The 23,169-nt window shown below is 47.0% G+C and overlaps 1 protein-coding gene across 1 annotated transcript in view; it reads left to right on the forward strand.

Annotated features, from left to right (window-relative positions):
• FAM178B (family with sequence similarity 178 member B) overlaps positions 1-23,169 on the forward strand; it is a 137,048-nt gene that overhangs the window by 1,498 nt on the left and 112,381 nt on the right. The window contains exons 2-3 of the mRNA XM_058667570.1: positions 18,865-18,933; positions 21,874-21,935. Of these exons, the coding sequence (XP_058523553.1) occupies positions 18,928-18,933; positions 21,874-21,935 (68 nt within the window). The 5' untranslated portion in view covers positions 18,865-18,927. The remainder of the gene's footprint in view (positions 1-18,864; positions 18,934-21,873; positions 21,936-23,169) is intronic.

Here is a 23,169-nt window from a genome sequence, read left to right on the forward strand (position 1 = left end):
GCCTTTTTCTGTGACATGGAAAGTCATGCCACAAAAAGTGGCAGGGGCTTAGCAACTGATGAAGTTGGGCAGCCAGCTGCCGCTGTGGTCCAGTGATTGTTAAGTTTCCGGGTTGGAGATTTGGGCAGAGAAGATGACCATTGTCAGTTGGTACTACTGCTGCTGCTTTCTTGCACTTTAAAAACGTGTTTTCATGGCTGTGCGGGAGCTTGACGAAGCATGGAAACAGCAGGTACTGGTGTGAGGAAGAAGAAAAAGCTGGTGGATGTGTCTCCTTTCCCAGAAAAATTGGAGTGCAGCACACCCGCTGGTAGATCCAGCTCTTACTGAAACATACTCTGTCAACAGGCACACCTGGTTAGCGACTAAATGGGCAGCCCTGACCCATGAGCTTTAAAAGCAACTGGCCTGAATGCACCTGCCGGCACTGAGGTCTAGGCTGTGACATCTGCTGGGTTTTCAGGGATCCCTCACTCTGTCCCATGGTAGCACTGCCCCATTTACAGCACTGGTTCATTCTCAAGTGGCCACCATGACCAGGAATTAGCCAGTTCAAATCCAGGAGCTTCTGAGTGTACTGTTGTAGCAGCATGGGGAAAATGTATCAGGGAATGGGAGCTTGAGGGGGTATCCCAGTCTGTATGAAATTGTACCACAAAATTCAAAAATTCAAAAAAATATATAACCAAAAAAAGTCTAAGAAATCAGGAGCTTCTTCAAGGTCTCCCATGTGGGTGCAGGGACCCAAGAACTTGGGTCATCCTCTGCTGCTTTCCTAGGTACATCAGCAGGGAAATAGATTGAAAGTGAAACATCTGGAACTCAAACTGGTGCCATATTAGGATTCTGTTACCTTAGGCAGAGGGCTAACCTGCACCGTGGCACCAGTCCCAGGTTTTCTCATTTCTAACACTTGGCTTGCCAGGGAACTTCTGGAACTCAGTCCGCTTATAAACTAGAACTGCCTATAAATGAAACCACTTGGTTACTTTGCTCCCAGTTGGTTCTTGAGACTGTGGTATGGAAGCGTAGGTTGTAAGCCAGGTTGTCTGTGCCAGGCTCTGTGTTTAAACAGGTAGACAGGTCCCCAGCCTAGGGAAAGTCGTAAAGCTAAGAGAGGATTTCCTGGAAATAACAAGGCCATACTTTTGTGGTTTGTCTCCAGGGAAGGTGTGGAGTGGAGGGCTGGGGGTCCCTTGGGATCTGTTGGGCTTGACTCCTGCTGCCACTTACTCCCTCCAGCTGACCTTGCTCCTTCTAGAATTAGATGCCTTGAGCATGCAAAGTGGCCTTGTACAGCCTGCTGCAAGGGGTGTTTGTGTTTCGGTTTAGGTACAGGCTCTCAGGAGAGGATTTCCGCCCTTGTTTTGAACTGACTCCCCGGCCAGCCCCGGAGTGTGCGTCCACTTGGGAATGTGGCCACGGCCACTGGCCTTCCTCTGCCAGGTTGCCAACAGAGTGTTTCTTTTATCTTTGAAGGTGACTTTGAGGATGTTTTTATGGTAAATGTCCCATGGCCTTTTAGATTTCACTTTGGTTTTGTTGAAGTATTGATTATCTAAGATTCTTTTAAAAATAAAAATTTGAAGCTCTTACAACAAGAGTGGGTATTTGGCATAGCAGTTAAGATCCCCACACCCCATATCAGAGTACCTGGCTGTGAGTGAGCTCTGCTCCTGATTCCTGCTAGTGCACACTCTGGGAGGAGGCAATCAAGACTTAAGTATTTGGGTCTTCGTCACTCATGTGAAAGATCTGGATTGAGTCCTTGGCTCCTGGTTTCAGTCTGGCCCAACCTGGCTGTTGTGAATATGGGAAATGAATCAGTGGATAATAGATGTATGTCTCTCCATCTGTTTGTCTCTTTCTCTCTACAAACACACACACACACATTTTGCCTCTCAAAGACTTTTTAATAAAGTACTTGTTTTCAGCTTCTACAATAAAAATTGTTAGAGAATCATCAGTGGATACTAAAAGCTCCTTGCTTGTGGATGGGAAAGTAGTAAAGGATAGCCCAAAGCCTTGGGACCCTGTACTTGCGTGGGAAATCTGGAAGAATCTCCTGGCTTCTGACTCTGGATTGGCTCACCTCCAGCTGTTGCAGCCACTGGGGTAGTGAACCAGTGAATGGAAGAACTTAAACAAACAAACAAAACCCAGCAATATTACAGCAGAGAAATCTGATATACCTGTGTTTGCTGAGTGATTAAGGTTGGCAGCATGAGTGATATGGCAAGACGACATTGAGAGCCCTCTGAAATGACCAGTGAGCACACTACTTTGTATTTGTGTATTCCTGCCCAAGTGTGGAACTTGAATCTAAGCATGAGGAAACAACACACACACACACAGACTGATAGTTCCTACAAAAAGCTGGCCAGTACTCAGCAGTGTCAGAATCATACATTCATTTGCACATAAACACACACACATTGAACAATATCAATATCATTTACTGTCACACACATATACTGTGAGAGAGGGAGAGCTAGAAAGAGAAATATAATTATAAAATAAATGCAGTAAAAATATTTGCATTTGGAAAACTTGCATGAAAGTCATCTGGAATTTAAGTCCTGGCAGCATGGCCTAGCAGCTAAAGTCCTCGCCTTGAATGCGCTGGGATCCCATATGAGCGCAGGTTCTAATCCCGGCAGCTCCACTTCCCATCCAGCTCCCTGCTTGGGGTCTGGGACGGCCCAAGGCCTGGGGGCCCTGCACCCACATGGGAGTCCTGGAGGAAGTTCCTGGCTCCTGGCTTCGGATCAGTGCAGCATTAGCCACTGTGGTCACTTGGAATTGAATCATCGGACAGATGATCGATCTTCCTCTCTGTCTCTCCTCCTCTCTATATATCTGACTTTGCAATAAAAATAAAACCTTTAAAAACAAAACAAAAAATCATCTGGGATTAAAAAAATTACTTAATTTGAATGAGTTGGGGAGGGAGAGATGGAGAGAGGGACCCTCCATCTGCGTTTTCACTTCTGAAATGGCAACAACAGCCAGCACTAGACCAGGCTCATGAAATTACATCCAGGTCTCCCAAGTGGCTGGCAGGAATGTGAGCTTAGTTTACTTTCTGCTCATTTCTCAGGCACATTAGCAGGGAGCAGGATCAAAAATCAAACAGGCACTTGCTATGCCACAGTAACAGCTTCTCTTTGTATTATTTTTGTAGCTTTTAGTAAGTCTGAAATTACTTTTAAAAAAAAAAAGAAGAACATGAGGATTTTTACCATTTTTCAATAAGAATTATGAATGTGGGAACAGGAAAAAAGTATGTATTTTGCAAGGAGAGCTTGAAAATGTAAATTGTTTTTTTTTTTAAGATTTATTCATTTTATTACAGCCAGATATACAGAGAGGAGGAGAGACAGAGAGGAAGATCTTCCGTCCGATGATTCACTCCCCAAGTGAGCTGCAACGGGCCGGTGCGCGCCGATCCGAAGCCAGGAACCTGGAACCTCTTCCGGGTCTCCCACGTGGGTGCAATGTCCCAATGCATTGGGCTGTCCTCAACTGCGTTCCCAGGCCACAAGCAGGGAGCTGGATGGGAAGTGGAGCTGCCAGGATTAGAACCAGCGCCCATATGGGATCCCGGGGCGTTCAAGGCGAGGACTTTAGCTGCTAGGCCACACCGCCGGACCCAATGTAAATTGGTTTTTAAAGATTTGTTTATTTTTGTAGGAAAGTCAGATATACAGAGAGGAGAATAGACAGAGAGGAAGATCTTCTGTCTACTGGTTCACTCACCGTGTGACTGCAGTCACTGGAGCTGAGCCGATCTGCAGCCAGGAGCCAGGAACCTCCCCTGCGCTCTCACGCAAGTGCAGGGTCCCAAGGCTTCAGACCACCCCATCCACCTTCCCAGGCCAGAAGCAGGGAGCTTAACGGGAAGCAGGGCCACAGGGCCACAAACTGACATCCATATGGGCAGATGCAAGGTGAGGACTTTAGCCAGTAGGCTACTGTGACCTCCTCTTTATAGAGTGGTAATGCATGTACTGGTAGATAGAATAGGAGTGAGTGATGTCCTTCAAAGGCATTCAAAAATATTAACAACAAGTATACAGGTCTGGTGTGGTAGCCTAGTGCCTAAATCCTCGCCTTGCATTGCCAGGTTGCCATATGGGTGCTGGTTTGTGTCCTGGCTGCTCCACTTTCCATCCAGCTAGGGAGCTTATTTCTAGGGAAAGGGGTAGAAGCTGGCCCAAAGTCTTGGGACCCTGCACCCATGTGGGAGACCTGGAAGAAGCTCCTGGCTCCTCACTTCAGATCAGCTCAGCTCCGATCATTGCGGCCACTTGGGGAGTGCATCAGCAGATGGAAGATCTTTCTCTGTGTGTTTCTTCCTCTCTGTAAACCTGCATTTGCAATACAAATGAAATAAATCTTTCAAAAAGAATAAGCTTATTTTTAATGTCCCTGAAAGAAGAAAAGCTCAAATATCTATATCAGGAGAATGGGTAAATACATGAAAAATATTCATAGGATGACATAATATGTAGTTGTTTACTCATTAAAGGAATTGAACTACTACGACCACGTTTAACTCTCTAGAGTTGATTTCCACATGCCATAATTTGAAGCAAAACATAATCAGACTCAAAAAATGTATAAAATGTATGTGAAGTTAACCACAGATAAGGTAATTATTGGTGATAGAAGATGCATAGTGTTATCTTGGGGAATTATTGATATAACGGCATGTGGGTCTTTTATGGTGCAAAGTATGTTCAATGACTTGATCAGGTAATGGTTACCATGTGTGTGTGTATCTACATGTGTGTATGCTTTATATATATGTATGCCTGTATATTATATAAAAACATGTATGCAAAAATTCATCAGGCTGAATACTTAACACAAAAATGCTAATATATCTAGGCTAGATTGTATACATAAACACAGATGTGATGCAAAATATAAAAATTCTCAAGGTTGACATGTGAGAAATCATCTGCGAATTTGAAAATGATGACAATTCCTTCACCAGGATACAAAAAGCGTAAACCACAGAAGATGTTGGTAAGTTGGAATACATTAAAGTTGAGACCTCCTCTTTATCAGAACACTGAGCCATTGTGAGAGTGAGGGACAAGCCATTTAACAGGAGAAGAAATTTTGGAGCACCTGTCATTGACCAAAGGCCATGTTGAAAATATGTAAAGAATGCCTGCAGATCAATAAAGGATAGAAAGAGCGAATTCATAGAAAAATTGGCAGCAGGCGTGAGCAGGCACTATACAAGAAAAGAGATCTAGGTAAATGACACCAGATGTGAAGGTGCTGCATTTCATTACAGTGAGGAAAGTGCGAATTTGAAAACACAAGGAGAAACCACTGTATACCCACTAGGATGATAAATGGTATAAAAACTCCCTCTCACATGCTGGCGGAGATGAAACAAGTAGATGAGAGTGAATTCACTCTACTGCTTTGAATTGACTTGGCCTCATCGACCGAAGGTGGGCATATCTATTCCCTGTGACCCATCAGTTTGACACCCCAGTACTTTTTCAAGAGAAATGTATCTCTGTATGTGTGCAGATACACAGGCATCAAAGGCAACTCTAGGTGCATGCTGTCCATGGAAACATTATAATTTTAGAAACTGGAAACAAGATGTGTATTATCAGTGCAACAGCTAAGTTGATAGTCGTACAGTAAGCTGTAGAGCAGTGAACAGTGAGGAGTCCCAAAAGCAGGCATTGTGAGACAGCAGGTGAAGGACGCAGTCAGGACACCTACCTTCTGTTTTGGAGTGCCTGGTTTGTGTCTTGACTATTGCGTGATTCCGATCCAGCTTCCTGCTAATGCATATGGCCCAAGTACTTGGGTTTCCTTTGTGGGATGCCTAGATGCAGTTCCTGATTCCTGGCTCAGCCTGGCCCAGCTCTGGCTTTTGTGGACATTTGGGGAGTAACCAGCAGATGGAAGATGTCTGTTGTCTCTCTTTCTGTCAGTTTGCTTTTCAAATCAATTTTTTAAAGATTTATTGTTATTGGAAAGTCAGATATACAGGGGAAGATAGACAGAGAGGAAGATCTTCCATCCACTGATTCACTCATCAAATGGCTGCAGCAGCCGGACCTGTGCCAATCCAAAGCCAGGAGCCAGGAGTTTCTTCCAGGTCTCCCATGCGGATGCAGGGTCCCAAGGCTTTGGGCTGTCCTCGACTGCTTTCCCAGGCCACAAGCAGGGAGCTGGATGGGAAGCAGGACCTCCGGGATTAGAACCAGTACCCATATGGGATCCTGGCGCATGCAAGGCGAGAACTTTAGCCACTAGGCTACCATGCCGGGCCCCAAATCAGTTTTTTTAAAAGAAAATATTTATAACATTAATGAAAAAAGTCAAACACAAAAGAACTCATGCTGTATGATTATGTTAATGCAATATTTTTTTAAAAATTTATTTATTTTTATTACAAAGTCAGATATACAGAGAGGAGGATAGAGAGGAAGATCTTCCGTTCAATGCCCCACTCCCCAAATAAGCACAGCGGCTGGTGCTGTGCCAATCCGGAGCCAGGAGCCAGGAGCCAGGAGCTTCCTCTGCCAGGTCTCCCACGCGGGTGCAGGGTCCCAAAGCATTGGGCCGTCCTTGACTGCTTTCCCAGGCCACAAGCAGGGAGTTGGATGGGAAGTGGAGCTGCCGGGATTAGAACCGGTGCCCATATGGGATCCTGGCACGTTCAAGGTGAGGACTTTAGCTGCTAGGCCATGCCGCCAGGCCCAATGCAATATTTATTTTACAATTTTTTTTTTTTTTTACCTGAAAGAATTGCTGAAAGTGAGTGAGCAAGAGAGACAGAGCTTCCATCCACTTGTTCACTCCCCAAATGATCGCAGTGACTAAAGCTGGGGCAGTTTGAAGCTCGGAGTCAGGAGCTTTTTCTAGGTCTCCCATATGGGTGTAGGGCCCAAGGCTTTGGGCAGTCCTCTACTGCTTTCCCAAGCCATCAAGAGAGAGCTGGATTGGAGGCACCAGGATTCCAACCATTGTTCCTATGGGATGGTAGTGCCTCATGCAGAAACTAGCCTACTATGCCACAGTACAGCTGCAATATTTAAAAAGCAAGCAATACTAATTACAGTGTTAAGTTCTTACCTTTAGGGAGTACTGATTAGGTGGGTAGAAGATTTAGGGGTGTTGACAGTGTGTTAGTATTGTTTTTCTGGGTGATGGTTACCTGAGCATGTTTACCTTGCAAAAAGTTAATTGAGCTGTATTCTTACTCTGGCCTTTTTCTGTATGTAATATTGTACAAACCTTAATTTCAAGTTCATCAGCTTGGTTTGAACCTGGCAGAAGTGTTTAGTATAGGGCACCTTAACCTATGACAGCCCCAGCCATCTAGTTGTCTGAGAATCCGATCTGAGCTAGGCACTGGGCTGGGTGCCGAGGTGTAAGACTTCATGTGGATGCTCAGGTGATTCCAGAGAACTAGAACTGAATGACCTTCAGGTATCAAGTTGAACTTGCTAACTGAGAAAGAGAGGAAGAGAAATAAGATCTAACTTAGCAGAATGGAAAAGACAAAGACATACTGAGGATGAGGAGAAGGGGCTGAGAAACTGAGTCATCAGGTCCATATTTTCTCCCCATCTCCAACTTCCCTTTGATCCCCTAATCCCCCCATGCTTGCATCCCCCATCTCCCTGACCATTCTGTGCCCTTCCCAGCTGAACTGCTGAACATGCAGAAACCAGGGTGTGCAGGGCTGTAGGATCTTGAGGAGCAGCCAAAACTGGAACAGCGAGAAACGGTCCATTGCTGAGTGGAACAAAGACTGGTATTATGTTTCCTAAATGTAGTGGGCTCTGCATTGTTGGGGTGACACAGAAAGCACTTGTGCTCAGAAAAGCAACCAATGTAGCAAGAACAGGATATCCTGCACACCCCCCGCCCCCCGCATGCAGCTTTGGTTGCATGGAATTGGTTCATGGTGAAGTAGCAGTTTCTGCTTCTTTTTGTATTTTATCATGTCCATGGATTTTAAGTATTTTTCATGTATTTGTTTACTTTTAGTTAAAATGTGGTAAGACAGACACAGAGATCTTCCAGCCACTGGTTCACTCCCTAAATGTCTTAACTGCCAAGGCTGGGCCAGGCTGTAGTCAGGAGCCAGGAACTCAGTTTAGATCTCTCACATGGATGTCAAGAGCCAAACTACGTTAGCCACACCCTGTCACCCCTACCCAGGGTGTGTATTACTGGGAAATTGGAATCAAAAGTGGGTCCAGGACAGGTATCCCTGGCAGCGTCTTAACCACAGTGCCAAGCACCCACCTTTCCATAGACTTCATGATGTGAAAATATTTGCTTGGTCTGGTTGCTGAAAGTTTCCTTGTCTTTGGCAAATATCCCATACTTATGTGGTACTTTGAGATCCTCAAATATTAATTCATTAATTTATATATTTTCTAAAGGTATATTTATTTGAAAGTCAGAATTACAGAGAGGGGAGACACAGAGAGATCTTATATTCCTCATCTCATTCCCCTGGTGGTCACAGCTGGACCAAGCCAAAGCCAGGAGCCAGGAGCCTACTTCAGTTCTGCCATGTTGGTGGAGTGGCCTAAGCTCTTCCCAGGCTTATTAGGAAGCTGGATGGGAAGTAGAACAGCTGACACACACACAAACTGGCACCCATATGAGATGCCTATGATGAAGCTAGTGCTTTAATTTACTGTATACCACATCCCCAGCCTCGTAAAAATGTTTTAAGATTTATTTTTATTTAAAAGGCAGATTTACAGAGTGAAGGAGTGACAGAGATCTTCCGTCCACTGATTGACTCCCCAAATGTCTGTGACTGATGGAGCTGAGCCAATCCAAAGACAGGAGCCAGGATCATCTTCTGGGTAGCTGCAGGGGGCCTGTTGTCTTGAGCCATCTGCTGCTGCCTTCCCAGCTACACCAGCAGGGATCTGGATTGGAGGTGAAAGAGCCAAGTCTCAGACTGCTGCTTACCTGGGATGCCAGCATGCAGACAGAGGGTTAGCTCTCGCGGACACAACACTGGCTCCCACCTTTACCTATTTTGCTTTTCCTTCTTGCCTGTTGATCTGCGATCCTAGTGGGGGCCAATTGTAGCATCTTTTGTGGCTTCTTGACCTATATTCTTTTGTTTTCCTACAAATTCCAACTTTATAAGCAGCAAACTTTAATTTTACTTTTTTTTTACTTTTTTTTTTTAAAAAGGTTTATTTATTTTTATTGGAAAGTCAGATAAACAGAGAGAAGCAGAGACAGAGAGAAGATCTTTCATCTGCTGATTCACTCCTCCAAGTAGCCAAAACATCCAGAGCTGGACTGATCCAAAGCCAGGAGCCAGGAGTTTCTTCCAGGTCTCCCATGTGGATACAGGGTCCCAAGGCTTTGGGCCGTCCTCAGCTGCTTTCCCAGGCCACAAGCAGGGAGCTAAAAGGGAAATAGAACAGGTGGGACATGAACCAGTACCCACATGGAATCCTGGCACGTGCAAAGTGTTAACTTTAGCCACTAGGGTATCGTGTCAGGCCATTCTTTTTTTCTTCTAAAAATTTTTTATTTTATTTTTATTGGAAAATTAGATATAAATAAGGGAGGAGGAGAGACAGAGAGGAAGGTCTTCCATCTGTTGATTTACTGCACAAGTGGCCACAACGACTGGAGCTGAGCCAATTCAAACACAGGAGCCAGGTGCTTCTTCTAGGTCTTCCAAACAGGTGCAAGGTCCCAAGGCTTTGGGTCGACCTCAGCTGCTCTCCAAGGCCACAAGCAGGGAGCTGGATGGGAAGCAGGGCCCTTGGGATTAGAACAGGAACCCATATGGAATCCTGGCACGTTGAAGGCAAGGACTTTAGCCGCTAGGCTTCTGCGCCAGGCTCAGCCCTGGCTCTTGTGCTCACCAGCAGGAGCTGTGCCTAGAAGGAGAGTTCCCAAACTTCCCCTACCAGGACCACTCTCAGAAAAGGGTCTTGCATGGGCTATCAGGTGCTGCTTCTCAGACTGAAATGGCCAGGCGCCAGTCCTGGCACTCAGCAGTGGGTGCCATGCCCTAACCCAAATGGCCTTCACCCTTTCTGGTTCTTACCAACTGTTGCTACAGCCAAGCCCAGCCTGGCCCACCCCCAGTCCTGACTCTTGTGTGACCCAGTGGTTGATGCGACCTAGTCTTGCCTACCCACACCCATTCTGCCTTTGGCAAGCACCAGTGAATGCTGGAGAGTCAGGCTCAATTAGGCCCACACCTATACCCAGCCAATATGCATGTCAGTGGGTGCTGCAGCCCTGACACTTGCATTCACCAACAGGAGCTGCAGCCCAGCAAAGTCCCCAGTATTTCCCTACCTGACTCTTTCCCAGCCCCAAGTCTTGCGCATGCTGGCAGGTGCTTCAACCCAGCCTGGTGTGGCTCACCTGCAGTTCTCACTGGCAGGTGTTGCAGACCAGCCCAGTCCAGCCCAGCTCAGCCGGTTGCAGCGCACATTCTGTCCTGGCTCTTGTGCATGCCAGCAGGGGCTAAGGCCTGACCCCGCCTGGCCTGGCCCCAGACCCAGCTGACCCAAACACTGACAAGGGCTGCAGCCTTGTCTTGCCTGGCCTGCTCCTAATCCTAGCTCACATGTTCCCCAGAGGGAGCTGTGAACTAGTAGGGGAGTTTTCCAAGATGCCCTTCATGCTTGTGCCCTGCCCATGACTCATGCATGCCAGTCTGTTGGTATGGTTTGCCCTGTATCCCAACCCCTGCATGCACCAACATTGCTGAAGCCTGGCCCCACACAGCCTTCTCCCAGGCCCAGCCCATTTAAGTATCAGGTGGGTTCCTGTCAGGTGAGTTCTGTGGTCCAGCCTTGCTGGGCCTATCACCATCTCAGCTCTCTGTTTAAATCAGCAGGTGCTGCAATGCCACAAAGGCAAGCCTACAACTCCACTATTGAGTCTGCCCCCAGATCTAGTTCTGTCATATTCTGATGGGTGCTAAGGGACCAGGTACCTCCTACAGGCTTCTCACATAGGTGCAAGGACTTAAGCCATCTTCTGCCGCTTTCCCAAATCTTCAGTAGGGAGCTGGATCAAAAGTGGAGCAGGTCTGGCATGGTAACCTACTGGCCAAATTCTCACTTCTTTCCTTCCTTCCTTTGTCTCTCAAAATGAAAATTGTAAACATTTTAAGGATTTATTTATTCTCATTGGGAACTCAGATTTACAGAGGGAAGGAAAGACACAGAGAAATATTCTCCATCCTGATTCATTTCCCAAGTGGTTGCAATGGCTGGAACTGAACCAATATGAAGCCAGGAGCTTCCTCCAGGTCTTCCATGTGGATGCAGGGTCCCAATCTCCTGGACCATCCCCTACCACCCTCCCAGGCCACAAACAGGGAGCTGGATGGGAAGTGGAACAGTCAGGACATGAACCAGTGCCCACATGGGATGCCAGTGCATGTAAAGTGAGGACTTTAGCCACTAGGCCATCACACCAGGCCCAAAACGCAACAGAAAAATTTTGAAGTTGGGGGAACCCTGCAAAACATGCAATTCCAGAAGTGACATAAACAAAAACATGGTACATGGAAACTCCAAAATGTTTTGTTCCACAAATGTTAATGTCAAGTAGCCAAAAACGATCAAAATCAATGTTTATGGAACTTTAAATGCTAATAAAAGTTAATGAAAACCAGGAAATGGCTTAATGAAGGAATTGTGATTAAATGTCAGTAAGATCATATTTTTAACCCATCTGCTATCATACTTGACTCCTAGCTCAAAGACAGCCACAGGGAACTGAATTCATTTGTGAGCTGCTGGTGCTAGGGAGCAACATCTGCCATGTGGTACAGGGACCAAGAAGAGCTCTCTATCTGAGTTTCAAATAAATAAATAAATCTTTACAAAAAGTTCTGTGAGATAGACACTACGTACTACCTACCATAGGAAGGGTCAACCATCAAGAAATTATAAATCTATGTTAACCAAAGGATATAAAATTTCATTAGGCAAAATATAGTCAAAACAATTATAACACAACACAATGACCACAGTTGTAATAACTAAACAGTATTCTTAAAAATTGCTAAGATGGTCATGGCATGATAGCCTCGTAGCTAAAACCTCCTCTTGCATCCACCAGATCCCATATTGGTGCCAGTTCGTGCCCCAGCTGCTCCAGTTCCCATCCAGCTCCTTGCTTATGGCTTGGGAAAGCTGAAGAGAATGCCCCACCCAATGCCTTGGGACACTGAACCGACATGGGAGACCCAAAAGAGACTCCTGGCTCCTGGCTTGAGATCAGCTCAGCTCCAGCCAGTGCAGGCACTTGGGGAGTGAATCAGTGGACAGAAGATCTTCCTCTCTGTCTCTCCTTCTCACCATAGATATGACTTCTCAATAAAAATAAATAAATTTTTTAAAAAGCTGTTAAGATTGGATTTAAGTCCTCGCCAGAAAATAAGCATGTGAAGCAATACATATATTCATTAGCTCAATTTAGCCATTCTATGATGTGTAACATGTTTTAAATGATACACACTATGAATATATAATATTTACTTATTAATTTGAAACAGTTTTAAAAATATTTATTTATATTTGAAAGGAAGATTTACAGAAAGAAGAAGACAGATCTTCCATCCACTGGTGCACTCTTTAAAAAGCCACAATAGGGCCTGGCGCAATGGCATAGTGGTTAAGGTCCTCGCCTTGCACGCGCCTGGATCCCGTGTGGATACAGGTTCTAGTCCCGGCGGTCCCGCTTCCCATCCAGCTCCCTGCCTGTGGCCTGCAAAAGCAGTCGAGGACGGCCCAGAGCCTTGGGACCCTGCACCCACGTGGGAAACCCAGAAGAGGCTCCTGGCTTTGGATTGGCTCAGTTCCAGCCATTGTGGTCACTTGGGGAGTGAATCATCGGACGGAAGATCTTCCTCTCTGTCTCTCCTCTCTGTTTATCCACCTTTCCAATAAAAATAAAATAAATCTTTTTTTAAAAAAAGCCACAATAGTAGGGTGAGAGCTGACCCAAAGCCAGAAGCCAGGAGTTTCCCCCAAGTCTCCCATATGGGTATTGGGGCCCAAGAACCGGGGCCATTCTCCCCAGGTCATAAGCAGGGAGCTTGATCAGAAGTGGAACAGCTGGGATTAGAACTGGTGCCCACCTTGGATGCCAGCACTGCAGACACAGGATTAGCCTGAATGCCACCAAGCTGGCCACAAAACAGCTATTTTTTTTTTAAGATCTGTTTTTATTGGAAAGGCAGGCTTACTGAGAAATGGAGAGACAGAGAGAAAGATCTTGCATTTGCTGGTTCACTCCCCAAATGGCTGCAATGACCAGTGCTGAGCTGATCCAGGGAGCTGGATGGGAAATGGAGCAGCTGTGACATGAACCAGCAACCATATGCTGGCACTTGGAGGTGGAGGATTAACAAATTAAGTCATTGCACTGGTCCCTCCAAAACAATTTTTAAAAGAAGCTATAAAAATTACGAATATATATAGCTAGAAAGAGAACCTCAGCCAATATGGAGTAATTGACAGAACTAAAGGCAGTTGGAGGTTCTCATATCCTATTTTCAATTCTGAGACAAACATACAGGAAAAGGAAATAAAATTTTAAAACAGTGTAAGCCAATTGAACAAAACAGATATATACAGAACAGATATGCAACAGCAGAACATACGTTCTTCTCAAATACATATGGAATATTCTTCAGGATAGAATAACATATTTTACCACAAAACAGGTCTCAAAAAATTCAAAAACGTTGGAATTACACAAAGTACCTTCTGATCACTGTAAAAACCCATAGCCACATAAACTAAGAGAAAAGAAAATGATTATAAAAACATTTTCTACCCAAACATTTCCCGTGGCATTGCTCACAATAGCCAAAAAGTGGGAACAGTGCAAATGTCCACCAGTTGTTGCACTGGATAAATAAAATGTGGATTATGCATATGAAAAATTACTCAGTCGTAAAAAAGGAATGAAAGGCCAAGTGAAATGGCTGGATTGGCTAATCCTCTGCCTTGGAAGTGTCAGGATCGATCCTATATGGGCACCATTTCATGTCCTGGCTGTTCCACTTCCTATCCAGCTGCCTGCCTATGGCCTGGGTAAGAAATGGAACATAGCCCAAAGCCTTGAGACCCTGACTCCTGGGTTTGGCCTACCCCAGCTTAGGCCAGTGCAGCCATCTGGGGAGGAACCTGCAGATGGAAGACCTCTCTCTCTCTCTCTCTCTAACTCTCTCTAACTCTCTCTAACTCTCTCTAACTCTCTCTCTCTTTAACTCTCTAACAACAACTCCAACTTTTAAATATCATACTTGAAATATCTGTTGCTGTTCTTCCTAGGCCATCAGCATTTGAGGAGGCCCAATCCCGAAACATGCATTCCAAGGCCAGACCACAAACTCCGTGAGTCTCCCCTGGCTGGAGTTTTTGAATCTAGTGGTCCAATGGGGAGTCTCCCAAGAAACTTCTCCTCAGGTGACCCCAGACCTGACTCTTGCATGTGTCAGCCAGTACAGGGTGTGTTTCAGTCTGTCACCTGCATCAGCCTATGCACACACTGGTAATTATAGTTGCCTGGTCAATTTTGTGCTCAGTCCCATGTCCCATGCAAACCAACAAGTGTTGTAGCCCAGTCCAGCCCATTGTGCCACACCAAGAGGAACTGCAGCCTAGTCGGGGCAACTCCAATAATCCCCACCAGGCCTTCCTCCACCCCAGTTTCTGTGTATGCCTACTTCTATGCAGAAGATTAGTCTGAACAGTGCCATATTCCAATCAGGCTCTCAAAAACACCTGTGGGTATTGTAGCTTAGCTCAGCTCACCCCACCACATGAAACAGTCCACACATAATGCAGACAAGTACTGTTAGCTTGTTCAGCTTGGCCTGTCCCCAGCCCTAGCTCTCATGCTTTGGAGCTGCAGTCCAGCAAAGGAGTGCCTAGAATTTCTCTACCAGATCAGTCCCAGTCCCGGATCTTGCACTTTCCAGGGAGTACTATGATCAAGTCTGACATAACTTGCACCCAGTCTGACAGCACTTGCCAGTGGATGCTACAGCAAAGCCCAGTCAGTTGGCATTTATCCTGGCTCTTGCGTGTGCCAGCAGATGCAGTGCCCTGCCTTAGCCCGGCCCTCCCTCAAATGCAGCTCACATGTAGGCTGACTGTTGTTGCAGCCCTGCCCGTGGGTTATTGCAGCCAGTCTGCCCCTAGTCTTAGCTCTCACTCTCATCAGTGGGAGCAGTGGCCGAGCAGGGGATCCCCCACAACAACCCCCCATCACCATCATTCGCTCCCAGCCTGGGTCTTGCATGTGCTGGTAGGTGCTATGGCTCTGTCATGGTGTGTCTCACCTTGGCATTCACTGGTGGGTGCTGCAGCCTGGTTCCACCAAGCCTGCCCCTGTCCCAGCTCATGCTGGGGAGTGCTTCAGCCAAGTCCAGCCTAGCCATCCCCCAGTCCTGGCTTTAAAGCAAACTGGTGGATACTGCAGCCCAGCCTGGCTTGGCCTGCACCCTATCCTGATTCTGGCACCTACCAGTGGGTATTGCAGACAAGCCCAGCCCAGCCCACTTCCAGACCTGACCCACATGTATGCCAATGGGTACTGCAGCCCAGCCTGGACTGGACTGTTCCAGCTTTGGTTCTTGTGCTTACCAGCGGGGGCTGTGTCTTAACAGGAGAATTCCCTAAGCTCCCCTATTAGACCAGCTCTCAGTTGTGAATCTTCTACAGACTGGTGGGTGTTAGACTCAGCTTAACTTGGCTCACTTCCAGTCTTGACCTTCACCGATGGCTACTGCGGCCTTGCCAGATCAGCCCATGCCCATTCTGGCTTTGATGGGAGTTACAGCCCAACGCCGGTTGCTCCCTCCTGTCCCCCCAGACCTAGCTCTCATGTGGATGAACAGGTGCTGCAACCTAGTCCAGCCTGTTTCACACCCACTCTGGCTTTCATGAGCACCAGTAGGTACTGAATCCTAGCCCAGTCTGATACACTCCCAGATCCAGGCCACACAAATGCTGAAACATGTTGTAGCCGTGTTCAGCCAGTCCTGTCCCCATTTCCAGCTCTTGAGTTCACCAGTGGGAACCACAGCACACCAGGAGTATCTCCTTAGCTCCCCTACTGCATTCATTCCTCCCAATGGATCCTGTATATGCTGGGAGTTGCTCTAAACCAGCCTAGCATGGCTAACCTTTACCCTTCTTTTTAAAATTAATTTTTAAATGATTTGTTTATTTTTTATTGGAAAGCCAGATTTAGAGAGAGGAGGAGAGACAGAAGATTTCCATCTGCTGGTCAACTCCTCAAGTGGCCACAATGGCTGGAGCTGAGCCAATCTGAAGCCAGGAGCCAGGAAGTTCTTTTGGGTCTCCCATGTGGGTGCAGAACCCAAGGCCTTGGACTATTTTCCGCTGCTTTCCCAAACCACAAGCAGGGAACTGGAAGGGAAGTGGAGCTGCTGGGATTTGAACTGGAACCCATATGGGATCTTGGTACATGTGAGGTGAGGAATTTAGCCCCTAGGCTACCTCGCCAGGCCCCAAACCCCTTTCTTATCCCTTGCCATTGGGTGCTGCAGTCTGACCCAGCTCAGCTGGCCCCCAGTCCCAATTTTTGCTGGTAGGTGCTGAAACCTAACCCTGCCCAGCATGCCCCCATTCCCAGGTCTCATGCAAACTAGTGGGTGTAATAGCCTAGCCTGTCATGGCCTGTACCACATCCTGGCTCCTGTGCATGCCAGTGTGCTGCAGTTTGGACTGACATTGTCCGGCCCACCCCCCAAGCCAGACCACACATGCCAACAAGTAGAGCAGCCTTACATGGTCAGGCCTATACCCAGCCCTGAATCACATGCTCACTGGCAGGAACTACAGCCCAGTAGGGGAGTTCTCCATGTTTCCCCACCAGGCCCACTCCTAGACCCAAATATCATGCATGCCAGCAGATATTAGTTTTCTAGCCGGCATAGTCTGCCCCTAGTCTCAGCCTTTGTGCTGGTGGATGTTGTGACCTGGCCTGCTCCAGACTCTATTCTTGGGTACACCTGTGGGTGCTGCAACCTGGATCAGCCCTGCCTGATCCCAACCCCAGTTCCTGTTAAGTGTCACTGAGTTTCATGGTCATGCCTAACTCAGCCCATCACTAACCCCAGCTCTTGACAAACCAGTGGGTACTGCAGCTCCACAAGGGTGAGCCCACAAATCCCCCACAGAATCTGCCCTCAGACCCAGTTCTGTCGCATGCTGTTAGTGTCAGGTTGGCCCACCCCCATGTCCCTACATTCCTTGGTAGCTACTATGGTACTAAGGCAGGCCCCGGCCTTAGCTTTCGTGTGCACTGGTCCACGGTGGTTGATACCAGCTAACCCAGCTCAGGTCTCCCACATGGGTGGGTACATTGGTCTGACCCAGGAAAGTCCTCTGGTTTCCCTCCTTCGAACCACCCAGTCTCAGGTCTGAGTGCAGTAGCATGGTCAGTGGAAGTCCCCCAGATGTCATTCCTCACCTGTAACATACTCCCTCAACTATCTTCCCTCCCAGATATTCCCATACCCTCTTGATCAGTTTATAGCCCCAATGCCCACAAGTATGCGGTCCCCAGAACCCAGTTTTCCAGTAGTGTGGTGTGCCAGCCTGAGACTCTGGGATATGAACTGGAACCTGCCCAGAGCCCACGCCTGCCCAGACTCTATCTGCTGGTATGTTGATGTTACAGCATGCCAGCATCTTCCCCTAACGTATCTTAAAAATATGTATATACTAGGTAACTATGCCAGCATACTGGTATAGTTAATGCAAATTTGGTTGGCATTAACCACGCCCAGCTATTAGCTATTGGCTGCCTTTCTAACAGCAGTTTAACACTTGCCTAGGTATGAGGCAACCTAGGCATTTGCCTGCAGCTGGGGATAAGTAGTAGCCAGAAATTGAAATGTGACTCTGATATGGCATACAGGTGTCCCAAAAAGCAGTTGAATTTGTTGTGCATACTGCTGGTCTTAATTGTCTTTGGCCTTTCTTTAATGTTAGCCTTTCATCTGTGTTGCCGTTTATTCGAGCTAGGCTTTAACAGTGGAGGATGTGATTGTGTACAGGCAGCCCCCTAAGCTTGAGGAGGTTTGCTGATTTGAGAGAGAGGAGAGACAGAGAGGTCTTTCATATATTGGTTCCCCAAATGGTCTCTTTAGCTGGTGCTAGGCCAGGCCAAAGCCGATGTGAAGCCAGGAGCTTCTTTCAGGTCTCCCACATGGTTGTAATGGTGTAAGGCCTTGGGCCATCCTCCACTGCCTGCTTTCCCAGGTCGTATGCAGGGAAATGGACCAGACATGGAACTGCCAGGACACAAACTGGTGCCCATATGGAATGCTAGCATTGCAGGCAGCAGCTTAATCTGTTCTGTCACAATGCTAACCCCTTGAGGTCTTTTTGTGTTTCTTATTCATTCAGCAGAAATGCATCCATGACTGCATGGCACACGCGGGTCTCTTTATGCTTGGGAAATTGTAGGGATGAGGCAGCCTTACCCCTGCCCTAGTGAGCAAACAGCCTTGCAGGACAACACCATACAGGCAAGCTGTGTGGGCCGTCATCTCATAACAGTGTTTCTGACAAGTAGTGTTGTGGGTTTTAATTTTATACAGCTTTCTGTAATTTTACTATCTTCATACTTGCCCATCACATCTGAAATGAGAAGTCAGATGATGCTCCCTTTGCCCCAGCAACATGACCTTGGTGGTACCAGGATGCTTGGTCATTGGAGTGGACCAGGAATCCCTCCAGGGCACCTTGAGGCCCAGGCCCTTCTCAGGAAGTATAGGGATCCAGAACTTTTCCTTTTTTCTTTCAGAACTGACAGCCCACAGTGTGCAAATGTCCAGGCCTCAAAAGATTGTGCTAAGGCTCCCTCAGAATGAAGGTAGGTGTCCTTCATATGCTTAGACAGTGCCTGCTGAGCACCAAAATTTTGTGTCTAGGGATATTCCTCATGTAACCTGCCCACACCAACCCCAGCATGCTCCCTTACCAGGTTGTCCCTCTTTACCCAGTGTAGTTCAAGGTCTGGAATTGTGGGAGGCTGGCAAGAACATCATGGCACTCTTGTCTCGTCCACAGAGATCCAGGAAGCCACCGCCAAGCCCATTCTCTTTCCCAGCCTGCAGAGTGGCATCCTTGACCATGTCTCGCAGCAGGGGCCCCTCCCTGGCACCCGGAGGCTCAGCAACCCGGCTTCACCTCCAACTCCCACAAGACCCAAGAAGCTCAAGATGCAGTCACCTGGGGACATGTTCCCCAGCAACTGGAGCCCACCACCCATAGAGTTTCTAAGAGTGCTACAAACTGACAGGGAGGATGCGGCACAGAGGCAGGTTGGGGCAGCAAGCCTTCAGGAACTGAGCAGCTCATACAAGGACTTGGAGCATGAGCTGGACTCGGACTCAAAGGGGAGCACAGATTCACTGTCAATGTTGTGGAACAGGGCAGGCCCGAGACGGCTGGCTGCGGTGAACAACCACACTCAGGTAAGCCAGTGGCCACTCCTTGGCCATCTCTCTCTGGCAACCCTTTCTCAGTGACCAACAGCCTGCTCCCCCCACCGTTTGTTTTTTTTTTTTTTTGCTACTTTGGGCAGGGGGCCCTGCCCATGAACCCCTGTGTTTCTGCTTTTAACTATTATACATAACTTAAGGTAGAGACCAAATTTTATATCCCTTCTGCATGGGACCCTCAAGCCTTTCATAGCTACAGTTGGTTCTGGCCCTGGAACAAGGTGAAACTTCAGGTTCAGGGCTTAGTTGCACATAGAGGCTTGGGCTGACCCTGACTGTGGGGATGGTGGGGATCCCTACATGGGACTTCAATGATGAACGTCAACTTGGCAGTGAACAACTGGTACCAGCCAGGCTGGGGACATTACAGGGTGACAAATCCAGAAGTTACTTTACGAATAGGGCTTCCATGGTTTGGAATATCCCAGGATTGACAATCCAAATGTCTGCTGCTAGGATACTAGTAATAGAAATGGTGTTATAGCCATTTATGAGACTCCCCTGCACATACATTCTACACACACATACAGAGAGAAAATCGCATTGGCATTGATGAGGTATGGATCACAGGACAAACAAGGCGCTTGCTTTGTTATCACATGTAGAAATTTATGGTATGTGGAATTAAAAGACAATTTTCTTGGCACAAAGATTTTTGAAATCTGAACATAATTTTTCCATAGTGTATGTTTTTAATTAACTGAAGAACTGTCATGTTTTTATTTTCATTTATTTTAAGATTTATTTCTTTGAAAAGTGTTATAGAAAGAGGGTGGGGCAGAGATAGAGATTTTTCCATTCACCAGTTCGTGCCCACAACTGATAGACTTGCCTGCACCAGGTCCAAGGTGGGTATCCAGAACTCCAACTGGATTTCCCATGTGTTTGGCAGGGACATAAACACGTGGATCATCCTTTATGGCTTTTCCAGGTGCATCAGCGTGGAGCTAGTGTTGCAGGGGACCAAATAACCCACTGTGTCATGATGCTGGCCCCATTGTATTGTTAACTGAACAGCACAAAGTGCAAGATTGTGTGTGGTATGCTGTCATTGTATTAGGAGAAGAATCTACAATACATGACTCTGCTTATCTGTATAAGTTGTCTCTGAAAGCACCCACCCAAAAAATGTCCAGCCATGGGTCACATCTGGGGAGGGAGATGAATAAGTTGTATTGTATATGTTTGTAGTTTAATTTTTTAAATCATGAGGTGTGTTGCCTATTCAGAAGAGTGAAATAAGGGCAGGTGGCTGACTTAGCAGTTCATGTTAAGACACCTGCATCCTGGGGCTGCTGAGATGGCTCAGTTGGGCTAATCCTAAATCAACTGCCAGAATCCCACGTGGGTGTGAGTTTGTTTCCTGGCTGCTCCACTTCCCATCCAGCTCCCTGCTTGTGGCCTGGGAAAGCAGCGGAGGACAGGCCAAGTTGGGTCTCTGCACCCACATGGGAAATCTGAAAGAAACTCCTGGCTTCAGGCTTTGGATCAGTTCAGGTCTGGCATTGTGGCCACCTGAGTAGTTAACCAGCAGTTAGAAGATCTTTCTCTGTCTCTCCCTCTTTGTAAATCTGCCTTTCCAAAAAAAATTGCCTCCCTTATAAGAGTTCCTGAATCTGAATCCTAGGTTCACTCCTGATTCCCTCCTTCTGGTAATGCATGCCTGGGAGGCAGCAGGTAACGACAGAAATTATTGGGCCTCTGCCACCCACATGGGAGACCTGGATTGAGGGCCTGGCTCCCCACTTGAGCCTGCTCCAGCCCTGGCTGTTGTGGGTATTTGTGGAATGAAACAGCAAGTGAGAATCCTCTGTGTCTCTCATTCTACATCCCAAATTAATTGATCAGTTAATTTTTAGAAGGGTGAAGAATAGTTCATTTTAAGAATTTAAATTTTTTTTATTGGAAAGTGAGAAGAGAGAGAAAGGAAGATTTTTCATCTGCTGATTCACTCCCCAAGTGGACTCAGTGGCTGGAGCTGAGCTGAGCTGAAGCCAGGAGCCACTGCGCTGGGCCCAGGAACCAGGAGTTTCTTCCGGAATTCCACACGGATATAGTGTCCCAATATTTTGGGACATCTCTACTGCTTTCCCAGGCCACAAGCAGGGAACCGCATGGGAAGCAGGGCCACCAGGATTAGAGCCAACGTCCATATGGGATACTGGTACATGTGAGGTGAGGACTTAAGCCATTAGACTATTGTGCTGGACCCAGAATACTTAAAAAAAAAAAGAGTTGATTTGGATTAATTATTTTCCCTTTTTTCTCCTGTCTTCTTTCTTTCCTCTTCTCACATCCTGTCTCTTTAGCTCACCTCTGAGGGCTCAGAGAAGTATATGAACAACTTGGATTTCCTGCTTCAGGAGAAGAGGTGAGCATGAAAGAGGAACCATCATGGAACAGTCACCTCTGTGGGCTTGGCAGCAATTTCAGAACTCCCAGTGAATTCCTGCCAGAATAAAGTATCCCCCCTCACCCAAGTATAGAGTGGACATGGGATCTGATGAGTACTATAGAACAAGCACAGAGGATAGTGGCCACATCCAAGGGAGGCATCTCCAATGCAGGAGGAGGACCCCCAGATGCCCACCACATATAGATCCCTCATTCCAGGTCCTCCCCCCACCTAGGAACCATTCTGCCCAGTTCACTCCAGTTTGGGAGTGTTCTATGAGAGGAAGCAGAAAAGCAGATCCTTTGGTGCCAAGGTGTGCAACTTGACCTCAGTCTTGACTTTATACTGGGCAGACAAGAAGTTTCCAGCACTTCTGTCTGGTCCTTCCCATGCACCTAAGTAGGCTTTGCTCCCTTTCTCCCAGCACTTTGTCTGTTTCACGCCTGCTTTCTCCCTTGCCGACCATCCAGCCTGTAGGATTTGGGTTCCAGAATAGCTTGTATTCTGCACTTTAATAGTTTCTAAAGACAGCACGGGAGCACACAAATCATATGAAATCAGAATTAAAAATCCCTTACTCAGGTGACACAAAAAATTCATAACGGATGTTACCCATGCAGTTAAAGTGCCTGGTGACATGACTGACTTGCAGAGAGATTCCAGCTGCACCCAGTATATGGGTGCCTGGCCCTTTGAGGTGTCAGGGGGCAGCTGCTTGTGTTTCAGGTCCTTTTCCTGGGGCTGTGCTTTTTTTTTCAGCGCAACATGGATTGCTTTCACTGTTTCTTGCTTCGTTACAGCTGCACGAGTTCAGGTAGGGAGGGCACAGTGCTGCTCTGGAGTGCTTGGCGTTCTTGCTGCAGGTGCCAGGACAGATGCTCACTCACTTTTCCTCCAGAGTGTCCCAGGTCCCGTGTTCTTGCCCCAGAGGAGTGTTAAATGTATGTGTGAGTCAGTTAAGTGTGCTCTGCCTTTGCCTAGCCCTGATCCTTTGCCCACCTTAGAGTTATCTCATCCTCCATGGAGCTCCTCTGGGCCTTATATCCCAAGACTTGTTGTTTGGCTCTTTACCTGAGTACATATTTTCTCTTATCTGAATTATAGATGAAGGAAGGAACCATGTCTGTTTGTATCCCTGGGCTGTAAACACTTGAAAATGTTATCAGGAAAGCAAGCGATGTGCCTGGCCATAGGAAGTACTTCTGACTTA

This window comes from Ochotona princeps, chromosome 8, assembly GCF_030435755.1.
Source record: "Ochotona princeps isolate mOchPri1 chromosome 8, mOchPri1.hap1, whole genome shotgun sequence".
Classification (NCBI taxonomy): domain Eukaryota; kingdom Metazoa; phylum Chordata; class Mammalia; order Lagomorpha; family Ochotonidae; genus Ochotona; species Ochotona princeps.